Genomic DNA, 13,856 nt, shown 5'->3' with positions numbered 1-13,856 from the left:
GAGTTATTCTGATGAAAACCAAAAGTGAAGTTCGCACAAATATTTAGAATTTTGTTGCATACATTGAAACTCAATTCAACACCAATTTGAAAACTTTTCGTAGTGACAATGGATTAAAATTCATAATGCCTAACTTCTTTGACATCAAAGGTATTATTCATCAAAGAAGTTGTATAGAAACTCCCCAGCAAAATGGAACAGTAGAAAGAAAATATCATCATATATTAAATGTGGCACGAGCACTTTTCTTTCAAGCTCACATTCCTCAACATTTTTGGTCTTATGCTGTTAGACATGCTGTTCACCTTATAAACAGATTACCTACTCCTTTGCTTGATAATAAATCTCATCTTGAGACTCTTTTTCAATCTCTTCCCATTCTCACTCATTTACGTTCTTTTGGTTGCTTAGCTTATTCTACTACTATAGCTTCTCATCGTACCAAGTTTGCTCCAAGGTCCCAGAAATGCATTTTTCTTGGCTATCGAGAAGGTGTTAAAGGTTTTATTCTGTACAATCTTAATTCACACACTATCTTCATATCTCGAAATGTTATTTTTTTTAAGATAAATTTCCTTTCTCTCAAACAGATCAGCCCCAACCTACAAAAATAACATCTTTTCAAATTTTCTTGCCTAATACTGACATTGATCTCTTTCCTATATCTTCATCTAATGTCAACACTGATATTATTGCTCCACCAGCATCTCATGTTTCCCCAGATCATCCTCGTCGCTCCACACGACAGAGAACCCAACCTCATTACCTTCGTGATTATCACTGCAGTCTCTCCAATGCCATGGTTCACCAAGTGTCTTCAGGTATCACTTCTTTTCCTCTTTCTCATGTTATTTCTTACAATCGTTAATCACCAAACTTTACTAGATTCTGTCTTAGTACTACGATCCACACAGAACCAAAAACTTATGCTCAAGCCTCTAAACATCCCTCTTGGCAACAAGCAATGACTGATGAATTACATGCCTTGGAGTTGAATAAAACTTGGTCACTGGTTGACATCCCACCCGATAAGCATATTATTGGCTGCAAATGTGTTTATAAAATCAAGCTTCGTGCTGATGGTTCGGTGGAGCATTACAAAGAACGTCTAGTTGCAAAAAGGTATACCCAAACCGAAGGAGTAGATTACTTCGACACTTTCAGCCCTGTTGCAAAAATGACAACCGTACGAGTTCTGCTTACTATTGCATCTGCACGCAACTGGTTCATTGAACAGTTGGATGTTAATAACGCGTTTCTTCATGGGGATTTAACTGAAGAAGTGTACATGTCTTTACCACAAGGCTATCAGACTTCCAACCCAGCACAAGTTTGTAAGTTACAGAAAAGTTTATATGGCCTCAAACAGGCTAGTCGACAGTGTATTCGAAGCTCTCTACCACTCTTATCTCCCTTGGTTACATTCAGTCCAACGCATACCATTCTTTATTTGTAAGGAATGCCACCTCTTCCTTCACTGCCTTTTTGGTGTACGTCGATGATATTGTTTTGATAGGGAATGATAATGGGGGAGATTCAACGTGTTAAGCAAATCTTAGATGCTCGTTTTCGCATTAAGGATCTGGGACAACTTCGTTTCTTTCTGGGATTAGAGGTCTCACATTCTAAAGCTGGTATAATGATTAACCAGCGTAAATATGCACTTGAGCTCCTTGAAGACAGTGGTTTATTGGCTTCTAAACCTGTCACCACTCCAATGCTGCCCTCTACTAAACTTCATCGTGATCAAGACGAGCCTATCATGACCCTTCCTCTTACCGTCGATTGATAGGTTGTCTCCTTTACTTAACCACTACTAGACCTGACTTGAGTTTTTCTATTCAACAACTCAGTCAGTTTATTTCAGCTCCTTCTCAGGCTCACTATCATGCTGTTACCCGAGTGCTTCGTTATATTAAAGGAGCTCCAGCAAAGGATTGTTCTTCCCTTCCTCCAATGATCTACGTCTATCTGGTTTCTCTGATTCTGACTGGGCTTGCTGTGTTGATACACGACGTTCTATCACAGGCTTCTGTACTTTCTTAGGCCCTTCCTTAATTTCCTGGCGATCTAAGAAACATAACACTGTGAGTCGATCCTCCACTGAGGCAGAATATCGAGCCCTTGCCTCTTTGTCTTGTGAGATTCAGTGTCTTCATCTCCTTCTTCAAGAACTTCAGGTCTTTCACGATAAACCTGCTACCATATATTGTGACAACAGGTCTGTAATTTATCTTGCTCGAAATCCTGTTTTTCACGAACGTTCAAAGCATATCGAGATCGATTGCCATATCACGCGTGAGAAAATACAAGCTGGATTGATTCATTTACTACCGGTTGATACCTCTGATCAGTTGACCGATGTTTTTACAAAGGCACTTCATCCTATTTCTTTTATTTCTATCATTGGCAAGCTTGGACTCTTAGATATTCATAGTTCAGCTTGTGGGGGGTATTGGAGTCCACTCCAGCTACTTTGGCCCAAGACGCGGCCCAAGACACAACCCAAGTTAACATATCAGCTTCACATGCTAATATTATAGCTGTAGATGCACCCACGTGATAGAATAAGAAAACTGTTATAGAAAGTTGTTATATATTTCTGTTAGTCAGTTACATTTAGTTACCTGATTAAGCTTGTATATAAAGATAGGTAATATGTATTATATACTCACTTTTTACCATCAATGAAATTCAGTTATGTAATTTCTAGTAAGAATTATATTCTTAAAAACTCAAATCTAAAACTACTGATTAAGTTATAACAATCCGTTATGAGTTTACGTGCTTGTGTATAACCCCTATGCCCTTGAATTGATAAAAGTGTGTTAACGGGACACAAGTCCTCCATGAATATTTAAGAATTGTCCGTTTCCCAAACTAGACCTCATGTGTAGGAACTTGTCTCGTCTCTCGACAACGTCCCTAGAAAAGTACTTTTTTTTTTCCTAATCAGTTTCCCGAAAATTCGTATAAATATTAAATATTATTTTTTCATTTACAGAACCACTTTACAACCTCAGCCAACGCTTCTTGGTTACGAAAAAGCACTCATCCTATGTATTGAAAGAAAAAGGAAAAAAAAGCACTCATCCTCGGCTCCTAACGGACCCTAAAGTGGACCTGAGTACACTTTGAGACAAATTATATAGTTTAATTATGAGTGTCATAACCGTCCCATAAACTCTGGCCAACCTGTATCCACTAGGGTTAGCTTAGTGGTGTGGGTGTGTGTGAGTGTGTGGTTGTGTGTTCTATTCCCTGTGACCTACAAAAAAAAAAAAAAAAACTCTGGCCAACCTGTGTATTTTTTTTCCCCCTCTCTTGCAATCAGCACAAAAATATATGTGCCCTTTACAATGCATTACACGTCCTTCAGCAAGGTTATGCGCACCATATTCAAATGACCAACCATTTTTTTTTTCTATATGTGGACAACCGGGTCTATTCCCTCATTCACGTGATCAGATTCTCTTTGTCACACCGTCACCAACGTTACTACCATAAAACAATGTGCAAACTTATGTCTGGTTTTCGAAATTTCTAGTACTTACAGTTTACACTCTCTTTTCGCTATAAATAGATAGCACTAAATTAGATCGGAGAACACAACTTGCTTGTTAAATTTCAGGGTGAATATTATAGGTGGTAACTATGGACAAGGCACGATTTGGGCTTTTCTTCATGTTGCTTATTCTCCTTGCATCTCGTAAGCCTCTATGCATATATATATGCCATTGCACAACTCAATAATTAAAAGTTATATATACATGAAATATGTATTTAATTAAACTTTGTTTAATTGTTTGTGTTAATGACTAATGAATGCAGAGATGGTGGTACAAACCGAGGGAAGGCGACACTGTCAGTCACAGAGCCATCGTTTCAAAGGGTTGTGCTTCAGCCATCACAATTGTGCCTCGGTTTGCACTGTTGAAGGTTTCACTGGTGGAAAGTGCAGGGGATTCCGTAAACGCTGTTTCTGCACCAAGCATTGTTAATTGCTGCGTGCATGCAACTTTTTCTCTGGCTATTAACTACCAATTCCAATTCTGTTTCTCGGATTGGGAAATAAATAAGTGCCATGTTCTGCTGCTTTCATGATGTATTTGCATTCAACAATTAGTTAAACTATTTTGATTTTCGTTTCTTATATCTATATATTGTTTCTGATTATTATTGTTACTATTGCATATATAGACGCTCTTGTGCATTAATTTAATTTCCTGTAACCTTTTACAAATATTAATTAAGGGAAGAGAGAGGAAGAAATTTTTTGTAATTTAAAATTTGAAAACACACACTATATTTATCTAAAAGAATCATCCTTTTAAATGATAAACAATAAACCCATTAAATAATGATGGGATTCGAGGCATTGGGATATGTGCGCTATGCATAAACATCTCGTTGAACTATCACTAGTCACCACATCGCTTGATCGTGGTTGGAATGGGCCCAGCGGTTTTTTAAGTACTATGAAAGCCCATGTTTGAGCTCGTTGGGTCCTATGCTTTTCGGCCCTATGTAATACCCTAATTAAACCCAATAACATTAGCCATATCAATTACTTCTGGGAGTTGACCAAAAACGAAACTTCTAGCACTATTAATATTTGGGAAATATAGCTTTTATGTAGGAGAAGTTTCTCCTCAATTAAGGATATGTTTGGTGTGATGTATAAGGTCTGATAGTATAAACTTATACATAACGTTATGACTTTTTCAGTTGTTTGGTGTGACCATCGTATGGTATAAGCTTATACAGCAGGACCCCTTTATACATCAAAATGATGTATAACTTAATCCGGCCTAGGAGTGGTGGATTAGGCATCATAAGGGGTTGATGTATTAATATTGATTACAAGTACAATTCCCAAGAACTAATATATCATTTCACTATTTATATATTAAAATAAATTTTTTTAATATATTAATTTTTTAAATATTGAAGGATATTATCTTATACAATATCATACCAAACGCTGGATAATATTAAAATTTAATCAGGTCTTATACAATCAGGTCTTATACTATCAGGTCTTATACTATCAAGTCTTATCCTACACTATGCATCAAACATGCCCTAATATTATGTACTATATATAGTATATAATTATAATTTTAAAAGTTGTTTTTTTTTTCTTTTTTCAGAGACTGTTCACTGATGTGACAGAGAGAGAGAAAAATTAACTTTAATATTACAATTATATACTACCAATAATACATAATATTAATTTATTGCAGGAAAAAATTATTCTCCTATAACATGAGAAATTGGGAATCCTTAATTATTACGGGATTGTTGTTTTAATTTAATTAATAGTTTTGAGTTGGAATTATTTTTGTAGTCCTGCCGACTTGATTTTATAAATAGATTAATGGATGAATCAGGGAGAATTTTTTTTAAAAAAAAACAGTAAATTTTGTTTTTGAATAAAATGCAAGACGCAACTTTCTAGGGAATTTGAATCTAAGATAACAAGAATTGAGTAAACCTTTTTTCTTACATCAAATCAATTTTCTCCAACAAATTTTGCGAGTGATGCAAATTAAAAAAAATAAGACTCGTAAAATTAAATATTTTTCATTTACGATAAAAAAGGGTTTTTTAAATTCGAAAAAAGTAAACATTTCTCGGTATAAAGACTTTAAATTGAACTTCATTATTCATTAAGGAGTAGGTTTTTTTTATTATTAAAGAAATTCCTGCTGGTTCGCGCACACCTAATTCTATACAATGCATATAAAGTGCATGGAACTGAACTCTCTAATTTTAACTAGATGGAATCCGATTCTGCATATCTAGTTCGGTCTGGTTAGAAAGACTTTACAAAGATATATATTTATATAAAAACATATCTCTTTGAGAATGAATTGGCATGTCCGAATTAGGCACTTGATTCAGAGATGATAAAGCTATGAATTCATGGATTGGTTTGTCAACAGGAAGAACGCGTCAACAAATTATGATGCCCTTTTAATCATTTTAGAATTGTGGAATATATGCAACGTGCCATTTAACAGTTGCAAATTATACTGGTCCTTCACTTTTTTGGTTGTTCCTCATGTGGGCCTACATCAGAAAATCTCTCAGTGGTACCAATTAATAGACTCATGGTCACAGTCAAAATACTCCAAGATAAGAACAATATCAATTCAACAAAATTTTAAGATTATAACAAAAAGAAAGAACTTGAAAAGCATGTGTGTGTACTGGACGGGGCATGAGAGGAGCAAATTAAACAAATGAATGGCCCAACACATTCCAATAGAGAAGGTGGGAAAACCATGGGAGGAAGGCGAGTCTTATATATATTAAATTCTCTTCTAGAAGCAACAAAAAACTAAGGTAGGAAGGTGAGCCTTACCAACCATGTCCATAAAAAAGTTAAAAAATGACATGGCCGGCGCAAAATGGCATAACTGTGTTGGATGCGAAAAGAGGCCGGTTGAAATTTGACAATGCCACTATTTGTAAGATACCCATCATTAGCATTATTTTAAGAGATTAAAGTTTCTTACGTCGTCGTAGGAGATAATTTTATTTTATATATATATATATATATAAATATGTAAAACTTATGTGGGATCATGTGGAAAAAAAAGAGAAAAAAAAACATGATTACTTTTACATGGGTATGAAATAAAATTTATCTCTTATAACATGAGAAAAATTAATTCCTTATTTTAATCATATAAATGGATAAAGTGTACGTTGTGACCTAATACTACCACAGTCATACATATTTCCTTGTAAACGATTTTGTTTTCACGGAAATTAACTCACAACATACTCCACACACGAAGGAATATATGGTAACGGGACCACTAACAAAGAAAATCAAATTTGTTTCTTGTTAGAGGAATATTCTATAAAATATAAAATTATTAATTTGCCTTCATTTAAGAACTTAAGTTTTTGATTTAATTGATTGTTTTATGGGAAATAATTATCTCATGTTGCATGAGATAATTATCTCATGCAACAAAGACAAAATAGTGAAGTTCATTATTTTATTTTATTTTTCTTTTTTTGAAAAAGTAGTGGACCCCACAATCTTATATATGTTGCATGAGATAATTATCTCATGCAACATGATATTAATAAATCCCTTGTTTTATATGATATTTGAATTTTTGTGATTAAGTAGTCACGAGTTTGATTCTTAAGGCTCAATTCTATTAGTAAATAATTAAATAGGGACATATGAATTGCTCACACTTCAAACTCAGGAAACTCTCTTGTGAGATAGGATGTGTTGGAAACAAATGATCTAAAATTAAAATAATTAACTTATGCTTTTGAGTTGAATCGGTTACATTACACATATAGTATTATATATATATATATATATATATATATATATATATATAGGAGTTTGCATTTGTCATTTAACATGACACAACAAAGTTTTCTACACACACACAGCCCACACTATTTTGTGGATAACATTACACAATCACTTTTCCTACAACATAACTCTTATAAAACCCATATATATATATATATATATATATATATATATATATATATATATATATATATCTCAATTAACATTAGTAAATATTTGGTCAATTAATACGAATGAGGATTGAATTTGAAATCCTTTCCAATAATGCAAATCATACTTTAAGCATATTTTACGGTAAAGAAAATGAATACTATAGGAAAAAAGTCATTATCATGTTGTTTGGGTTGGAACTTGGAAATTAATTAGCCAAATTGTTAAGTGTAAGGCAAGTTCAATATTTTGTGCTTACATTAATTTACTTGTCAAGTGGGTGAAAGAATTGAAAAAAGAAAAGAAAAAGAGAGGATACTATTGATGAGCACTAACTACTAATTTCAACAATGGATGGTAGGGGACGTTAGTTACTCATATCAAACTTGAATTGACAAGAGTAAGTGGAGTAAGTTGAGATATGCTTCTAGAATCCTTTATAAGGAAACAAAATATGTAAAGTAATAAAAAAAAGTAGTTAGAAAACAATGGAAAGGCGGAAGAACTGAAACTATAAAAAGCTTGAGGGGGAAACAAATCAACGAGACAGCGAAGATAAGGGAAAGTTTTGGGTTTGTACTGTAGAAAAGGTTTGGTGTGCATTGCCTTATTTTAAACTTCTTAATCAATGAATCATATGAATGTGGGCAAGAAGCTTCTGCTCTGGTAGTGGTAGGTCTTGAGAGCCTTTATTTTGTCGTTTGGTTTGGTTTCATATTGTTATTGTTCCCTACTTAAACTTTATTTGCTGCGGCTTCGATAATTACCACTTGGTCCTTGCATTATGCATCATTTACCCGAAGATGATGTGGTTTTTATGGCTGAGGTCAAGTTCAACTTATTTCATGACGATTGCTGCTTTAACAGATTAAATGACAAGAGTCAAATACAATAATCCACTTTAACTCGACAGGAAAATAAAATAGCATTAAAAAAAAAACCTCTGGCCTTAAATTCTGTAAGCGCTTCCTATTTAAAAAAATTCTACGTATTGTATACTGTTTGTGCATATATAAGACCACAATTATAATTATAATGCAAGTGTACATTATTAACAAGTAATATAATTATGATTTAAGATATGTTCACACGGAGAAAATATATAAAATTTGTCAAGTAAACTAATAGAGGAAAATAATAATTGGATTTTTAGACTTATAAATGAAAGCAATAATATAAACTAACTATGATTAACTAAAGCTACTAAAATTATAAAGCAAAGGTTTGCAAGAGATGAGAGAATTCAATTAAAAGAATATGTTAAGTTCAATTTCTCCATTATTGCAATCTTGTAATGATGTTGTATCACTATGCTAGAGTAATGCGCAGATAGTAACCAAACACATTTATTATATGTAGGGACTTTCGTCAATCTTATATGTATAAACCTTAAGTTTAACTCTCATATCTCTATGCAAAATTAACCTTAAGATTCCTTAAAGAATGTTACGGTTAGGCCCAAAAGAATAGTTGTAGAACCATTATGGGCCAAAGATTACGATATGGATAGGTAGTCTGTACTTGTAACATTGTATTTTTTATATTAGTTGTTAGTGGTGTAAGTGAGGGGTTAGGTGGCATATTTGTACAGACAGGTGTCACATGATACAGAATTGATAAAAGGAGTTCCATTGACGAAGGAACCATCTAGACAATTGTTGAACCATTTTTTCAGTGAATAAAAATTCTCTCTGTTTCTTTCCTCTTATTCTTGTATTTGTTCTTGTTGTTGAACTCATCATAGGAGTAACCTCCTATCATTGGTGCTTTCATCGAGTTCATCGTTCATCTTCAATCGGCAATAGCGATTCAAGATGCGTATTCAAGAATTAGCCGAGGAATTTGGGGCTTTTCAATCGCGCATTGATCACAGCTTGGAAGATATGCAATCACGAGTTGAACAACGATTCAACGAGCATCAATTGCAATTTTCCAACATCAATGTTCAGTTACAACAAATTCATGCAGCGGTCATAGGAGGAGATCATCGGGTTGGTGAGAATGCACAATCGCGAGGTTCACAATCCTCTTCTGTTCCTGATCCTTTAGGGAAACCTCGTTTGGACTCCAATGATCCACGTTTTTTGCTTAAAAATGTCCGAATGGAGATTCTTATTTTCAATGGGACAGACCCTAATGGCTGGATTTTTAGGACCGGGATGTATTTGGGGTTGCAGCAAATTCCAGAAAACCTGAAAGTTTGACTTGTAGGGATGAAGATGGAAGGTATGGTGAGGCCATGGTTTCAATGGCTGTTTAATGGAGGAAGTATACGTTCGTGGGAGGATCTAAAGGTGGCAGTGAGGCAACGATTCAAAGGAACATCTTACACTGATTTGAGAGGTGTGTTTTCCAAATTATCTCAAGATGGAGCCTTGAGTGAATACATCAAAAACTTCGAGGCCCTAATTAACCAGGTGACAGAATTTTCTGATGAAGTCTTAATGAGTTTTTTCATTTTGGGTTTGTAACCTGAGTTGAGAAGAGCAATTCAACTTCATGTCCCTACAAGTCTCCACCAAGCCATACAATTGGCAATTACTTATGAAGCCCACCATGCAGAGCTTCGATCCGGCCGGGTCATTTGACGGAAATGGAAGGCTTTTCCCTTACTTCAGGCACTAAGAAAACCTTTACCAAGGGATCTTACTCCTTCGATCAACCAGCCCCTATAACCACTGTTCCACCGGCACATAAATCAGTGTTTCTTGCATTGCCAGCACCTTCATCGTTTAAAAAAATGTCTCATGAGGATCTACTGAAAAAAAGGGAACTTGGAATTTGCTATTATTGTGATGAGAAGTTGAATTCTAAACACAGATGTAAGGCTAAGATGTTGTTGATGATTGGTGATTAGGAAGAATTGGGAGCTGATGGTGAGGAGAAAATAGTGTGGCAACCTGATACAGTGCAAGGAGAACCTCAGGAAGCTGCTTTGCATTCGTTAGGGGGAGAGCAGAATCCTCGCGTTATACAGTTTCAGGTGAGATTTCATGGGAGAACCATTGTTATTCTTGTAGATTCAGGCAGCTCACATAACGTCATTCAAAAGAAGTTAGCTGATGAAATAGGGTTGTCGAATGTTAGAATTCCTAAAATGCGTGTATTTCTGGGGAATGTGGAATTCCTTCTGTGTGAACGGAAATGTTTGGCAGTTCCTCTGAATATACAAGGGTTTAATTTTGTTGCTGATTTGTGGGTGATAGAATTGAACAATGTGGGTGTGGTATTGGGCATTTCTTGGTTAAGTTCTTTGGGAAGAGTTATTCATGATTATGAGGAAATGTCAATGGAGTTTGTTTGGAAGAATAGCAGGGTGAAATTGCAAGGGGATACAAATGGTGTGTTGCAGAAAAGTGTTATTGCTAATTGTGCACATATGGTTGGAGATGTGGAGGAAATTGGGAGTCTTTAGTACTGCCTGAATTGTTGGAGATTAAACAGAAAGTCCCTACTATTATATGGGATATTTTGGTTCATTTTTCAGCTGTGTTCCAACTTCCCCGAGGCTTACCACCATCTAGGAAGTGTGATCATGCTATCCACTTGGTAGAAGGGGCCAAACCTGTCAATGTGAAGCCTTATAGGTACGCTCACCATCAAAAGGAAGAGATTGAGAAACAAGTTTCTGACTTGTTGGCTGCTGGTTTTATTAAGGAAAGCAAAAGCCTGTTTTCTTCTCCTGTATTGTTGGTGAAGAAACATGATTATTCGTGGCAAATGTGTATAGATTATAGAGCTTTAAACAGAATTACCATTAGGGACAGGTTTCCTATTCCAACAATAGATGAGCTCTTAGATGAATTGAAGGAAGCTATTGTATTTTCCAAGCTGGATTTGAGAAGCGGGTACCACCAAATTCGGCTAATTCCTCAAGTCACTTCAAAAACTACTTTTAGGACTCATGAGGGATATTACGAGTTCTTGGTGATGCCTTTTGGCTTAACCAATGCTCCATCAACTTTCCAAGCAACCATGAACAGTATGTTTAAACCATATTTGTGCAAGTTCATCATAGTCTTTTTTGATGACATTCTAATATACAGTGATTCATTAGAGGAGCATGTGCAACATCTTAATGTGGCCTTGCAGTGTTTAAAATAGAATTGTTTTATGGTCAAGCTCAGTAAATGTGGGTTTGCTCTCTGAAATCGATTATTTGGGACAACTAGTATAAGAAGAAGGTGTGAAGGTTGATCCAAGAAAAATTTCTGCAATGACTAATTGGCCCCAACCGAAAAATATGAAACAATTGAGAGGTTTTATTGGGCTTACTGGTTACTATAGAATATTTATTCAGCATTATGCTACTATTGCAGGTCCATTGACGGACATATTAAAATCTGATCCTTTTAATTGGAGTGAGGCAGCAGAGAAGGCTTTTGGAAGGTTGAAGGAGACAATGTCAAAAACACCGGTGTTGGTATTGCCCGATTTCTCCTTGCCTTTCATTGTTGAAACAGATGCTTCCTCCATTGGCATAGGTGTTGTCTTGCAGCAAAGTAACCGTCCCATTGCTTTTTTTAGTAAGAAGCTTGGCCCTAGAATGAGAGCAGCATCTACATATGTTAGGAATTATATGCTCTGACTGAAGCAGTAAAGAAATGGTGCCATTACCTCTTGGGATCCAAATTTATCATCAGGACAGACCATAGGAGCTTGAAGGAGCTGCTCACCCAAACTGTCCAAACATTGGAGCAATAGAAGTATGCTTGCAAGTTGATGGGTTATGATTTCACAATTGAATACAAGGCTGGTTCTACTAACATTGTAGCTGATTTGTTATCCAGGAGCTTTGAGGAGGAACCAGGTATGTCCTTGTCGCTGTTGTCAGAAATTTCATATAATATAGTGGACCAAATCAAAGCTGAAAATCAGTTTGATTCTGAACTGGCTGGAATTAGGCATAAACTACTTGCTAATGAGCTTGTAGACTGTAATATAGTGGATAAAGATGGAATTCTGTACTATAAGCATCGTTTTCTGTTGAGTTCTTTCTTCCCTTTACATCAACTTATTTTGAAGGAAGCACACACCACTCCTATTGGGGGACATGCTGGAATTACACGGACATTGTTGAGAATAACAGCTACTTTTTATTGGTTTGGTATTATAAAGGATGTAACTGAATTTGTTAAAGAATGCCATACATGCCAAGTAATTAAAACAGCCACTGCTCCTCCATTGGGCTTACTGCAGCCTTTACCCATACCTGAGGGAGTATTTGAAGATTTGTGTATGGATTTCATTACCGGATTGCCCATGTCAAAAGGGTTTAATGTAATTTTAGTGGTGGTTGATCATCTAACTAAGTATGCTCATTTTGGGGCATTGTCCAATCCATACACTGCAACAAAAGTAGCTGTTCTGTTTTGTGAGATGGTGGTTAAGCTTCATTGGTTCCCTCAGACAATAATATCTGATCGTGATCCTATTTTTTTAAGTCAATTTTAGACCCAACTTTTTAAAAATAGTGGCACAATCTTACGGACTAGCACAACCTATCACCCTCAATCAAATGGGCAGACAGAAGTGACTAACAGGTATCTTGAGCAGTACGTTCGTGCTTTTTGTTGTGATGAGAACCACCGTTGGGCTTTGTATTTAGGGTGGGCAGAATTGCATTATAATACTGCCACCCGTTCATCCATTGGTATGAGTTCTGTCCAAGCTTTGTACGGCAAGGTTCCTACTATGATTCTACCATATCAAAGAGGTTTAGTCTGAGTTGAAGCAGTGGATGCAACCTTGGTTCATCGAGATAGGCTGTTAAAAAGGCTGAAGGATCATTTGCGTGGTGCTCAAAATCGAATGAAGGTTTGTGTTGATAAACATAGAAGGGAAATGGAATTATCTGTTGGTGATTTAGTTTTGGTTAAACTAAAGCCTTATAGGAAAATTTCTGTGGCAAAGAGGAGAAACCAAAAATTAGCCAAAAGATTTTTTGGCCCTTTTCCAGTGACTCAGGTTCTAAGCCCGGTTGCATACAAAATTGGGTTGCCTGATGGTTGTAAATTTCATCCATCCTTCCATATTTCAGTCCTTAAGCCTTACCATGGAGATGTAACAGCTATGGCATTGCCTTTACCAGAATTCAGTAATGGGAATAGTCCAATCCAGTCCCCTTTAGCAGCTGTCTCTAGTCGGATCAGTGAAGGGCAAAAAGGAATTCAACGTTAGTGGTTAATCCATTGGACTAATGCTCTTCCAGAAGATGCCACTTAGGAAGATGAGGAAGACTTAAACGTGCATTACCCAGAATTCAGGCTTCCACCTATGAACCTTGAGGACAAGGTTCCAATTGCAGCAGGGGATAATGTTACGGTTAGGCCCAAAAGAATAGTTGTAGAAC

General features: G+C 35.8%; 1 protein-coding gene across 1 annotated transcript; it reads left to right on the top strand.

Annotated features, from left to right (window-relative positions):
- Positions 1 to 3,587: 3,587 nt before the first annotated feature.
- LOC133316661 (defensin Ec-AMP-D2-like) lies at positions 3,588 to 4,114 on the top strand. The gene is made up of 2 exons (XM_061518447.1): positions 3,588 to 3,709; positions 3,832 to 4,114. Exons 1-2 carry the CDS (start codon positions 3,655 to 3,657, stop codon positions 3,999 to 4,001), a joined length of 225 nt encoding a protein of 74 aa, XP_061374431.1. The 5' UTR covers positions 3,588 to 3,654; the 3' UTR covers positions 4,002 to 4,114.
- The last annotated feature ends 9,742 nt before the right edge of the window (positions 4,115 to 13,856 follow it).

The sequence above is a fragment of the Gastrolobium bilobum genome, unplaced genomic scaffold (assembly GCF_033153095.1).
Source record: "Gastrolobium bilobum isolate Gb01-03AN ecotype WA unplaced genomic scaffold, APGP_CSIRO_Gbil_v1 utg47204, whole genome shotgun sequence".
NCBI lineage: Eukaryota > Viridiplantae > Streptophyta > Magnoliopsida > Fabales > Fabaceae > Gastrolobium > Gastrolobium bilobum.
This window is presented reverse-complemented; position numbering and strand designations above follow the sequence as displayed.

Excerpts from the sequence above, each read along its gene's own strand:
- LOC133316661 (XM_061518447.1), top strand. The coding sequence starts at position 3,655 with ATGGACAAGGCACGATTTGGGCTTTTCTTCATGTTGCTTATTCTCCTT. Across the intron at positions 3,710-3,831 it reads GCTTATTCTCCTTGCATCTC|AGATGGTGGTACAAACCGAG; the intron begins GTAAGCCTCTAT and ends TAATGAATGCAG.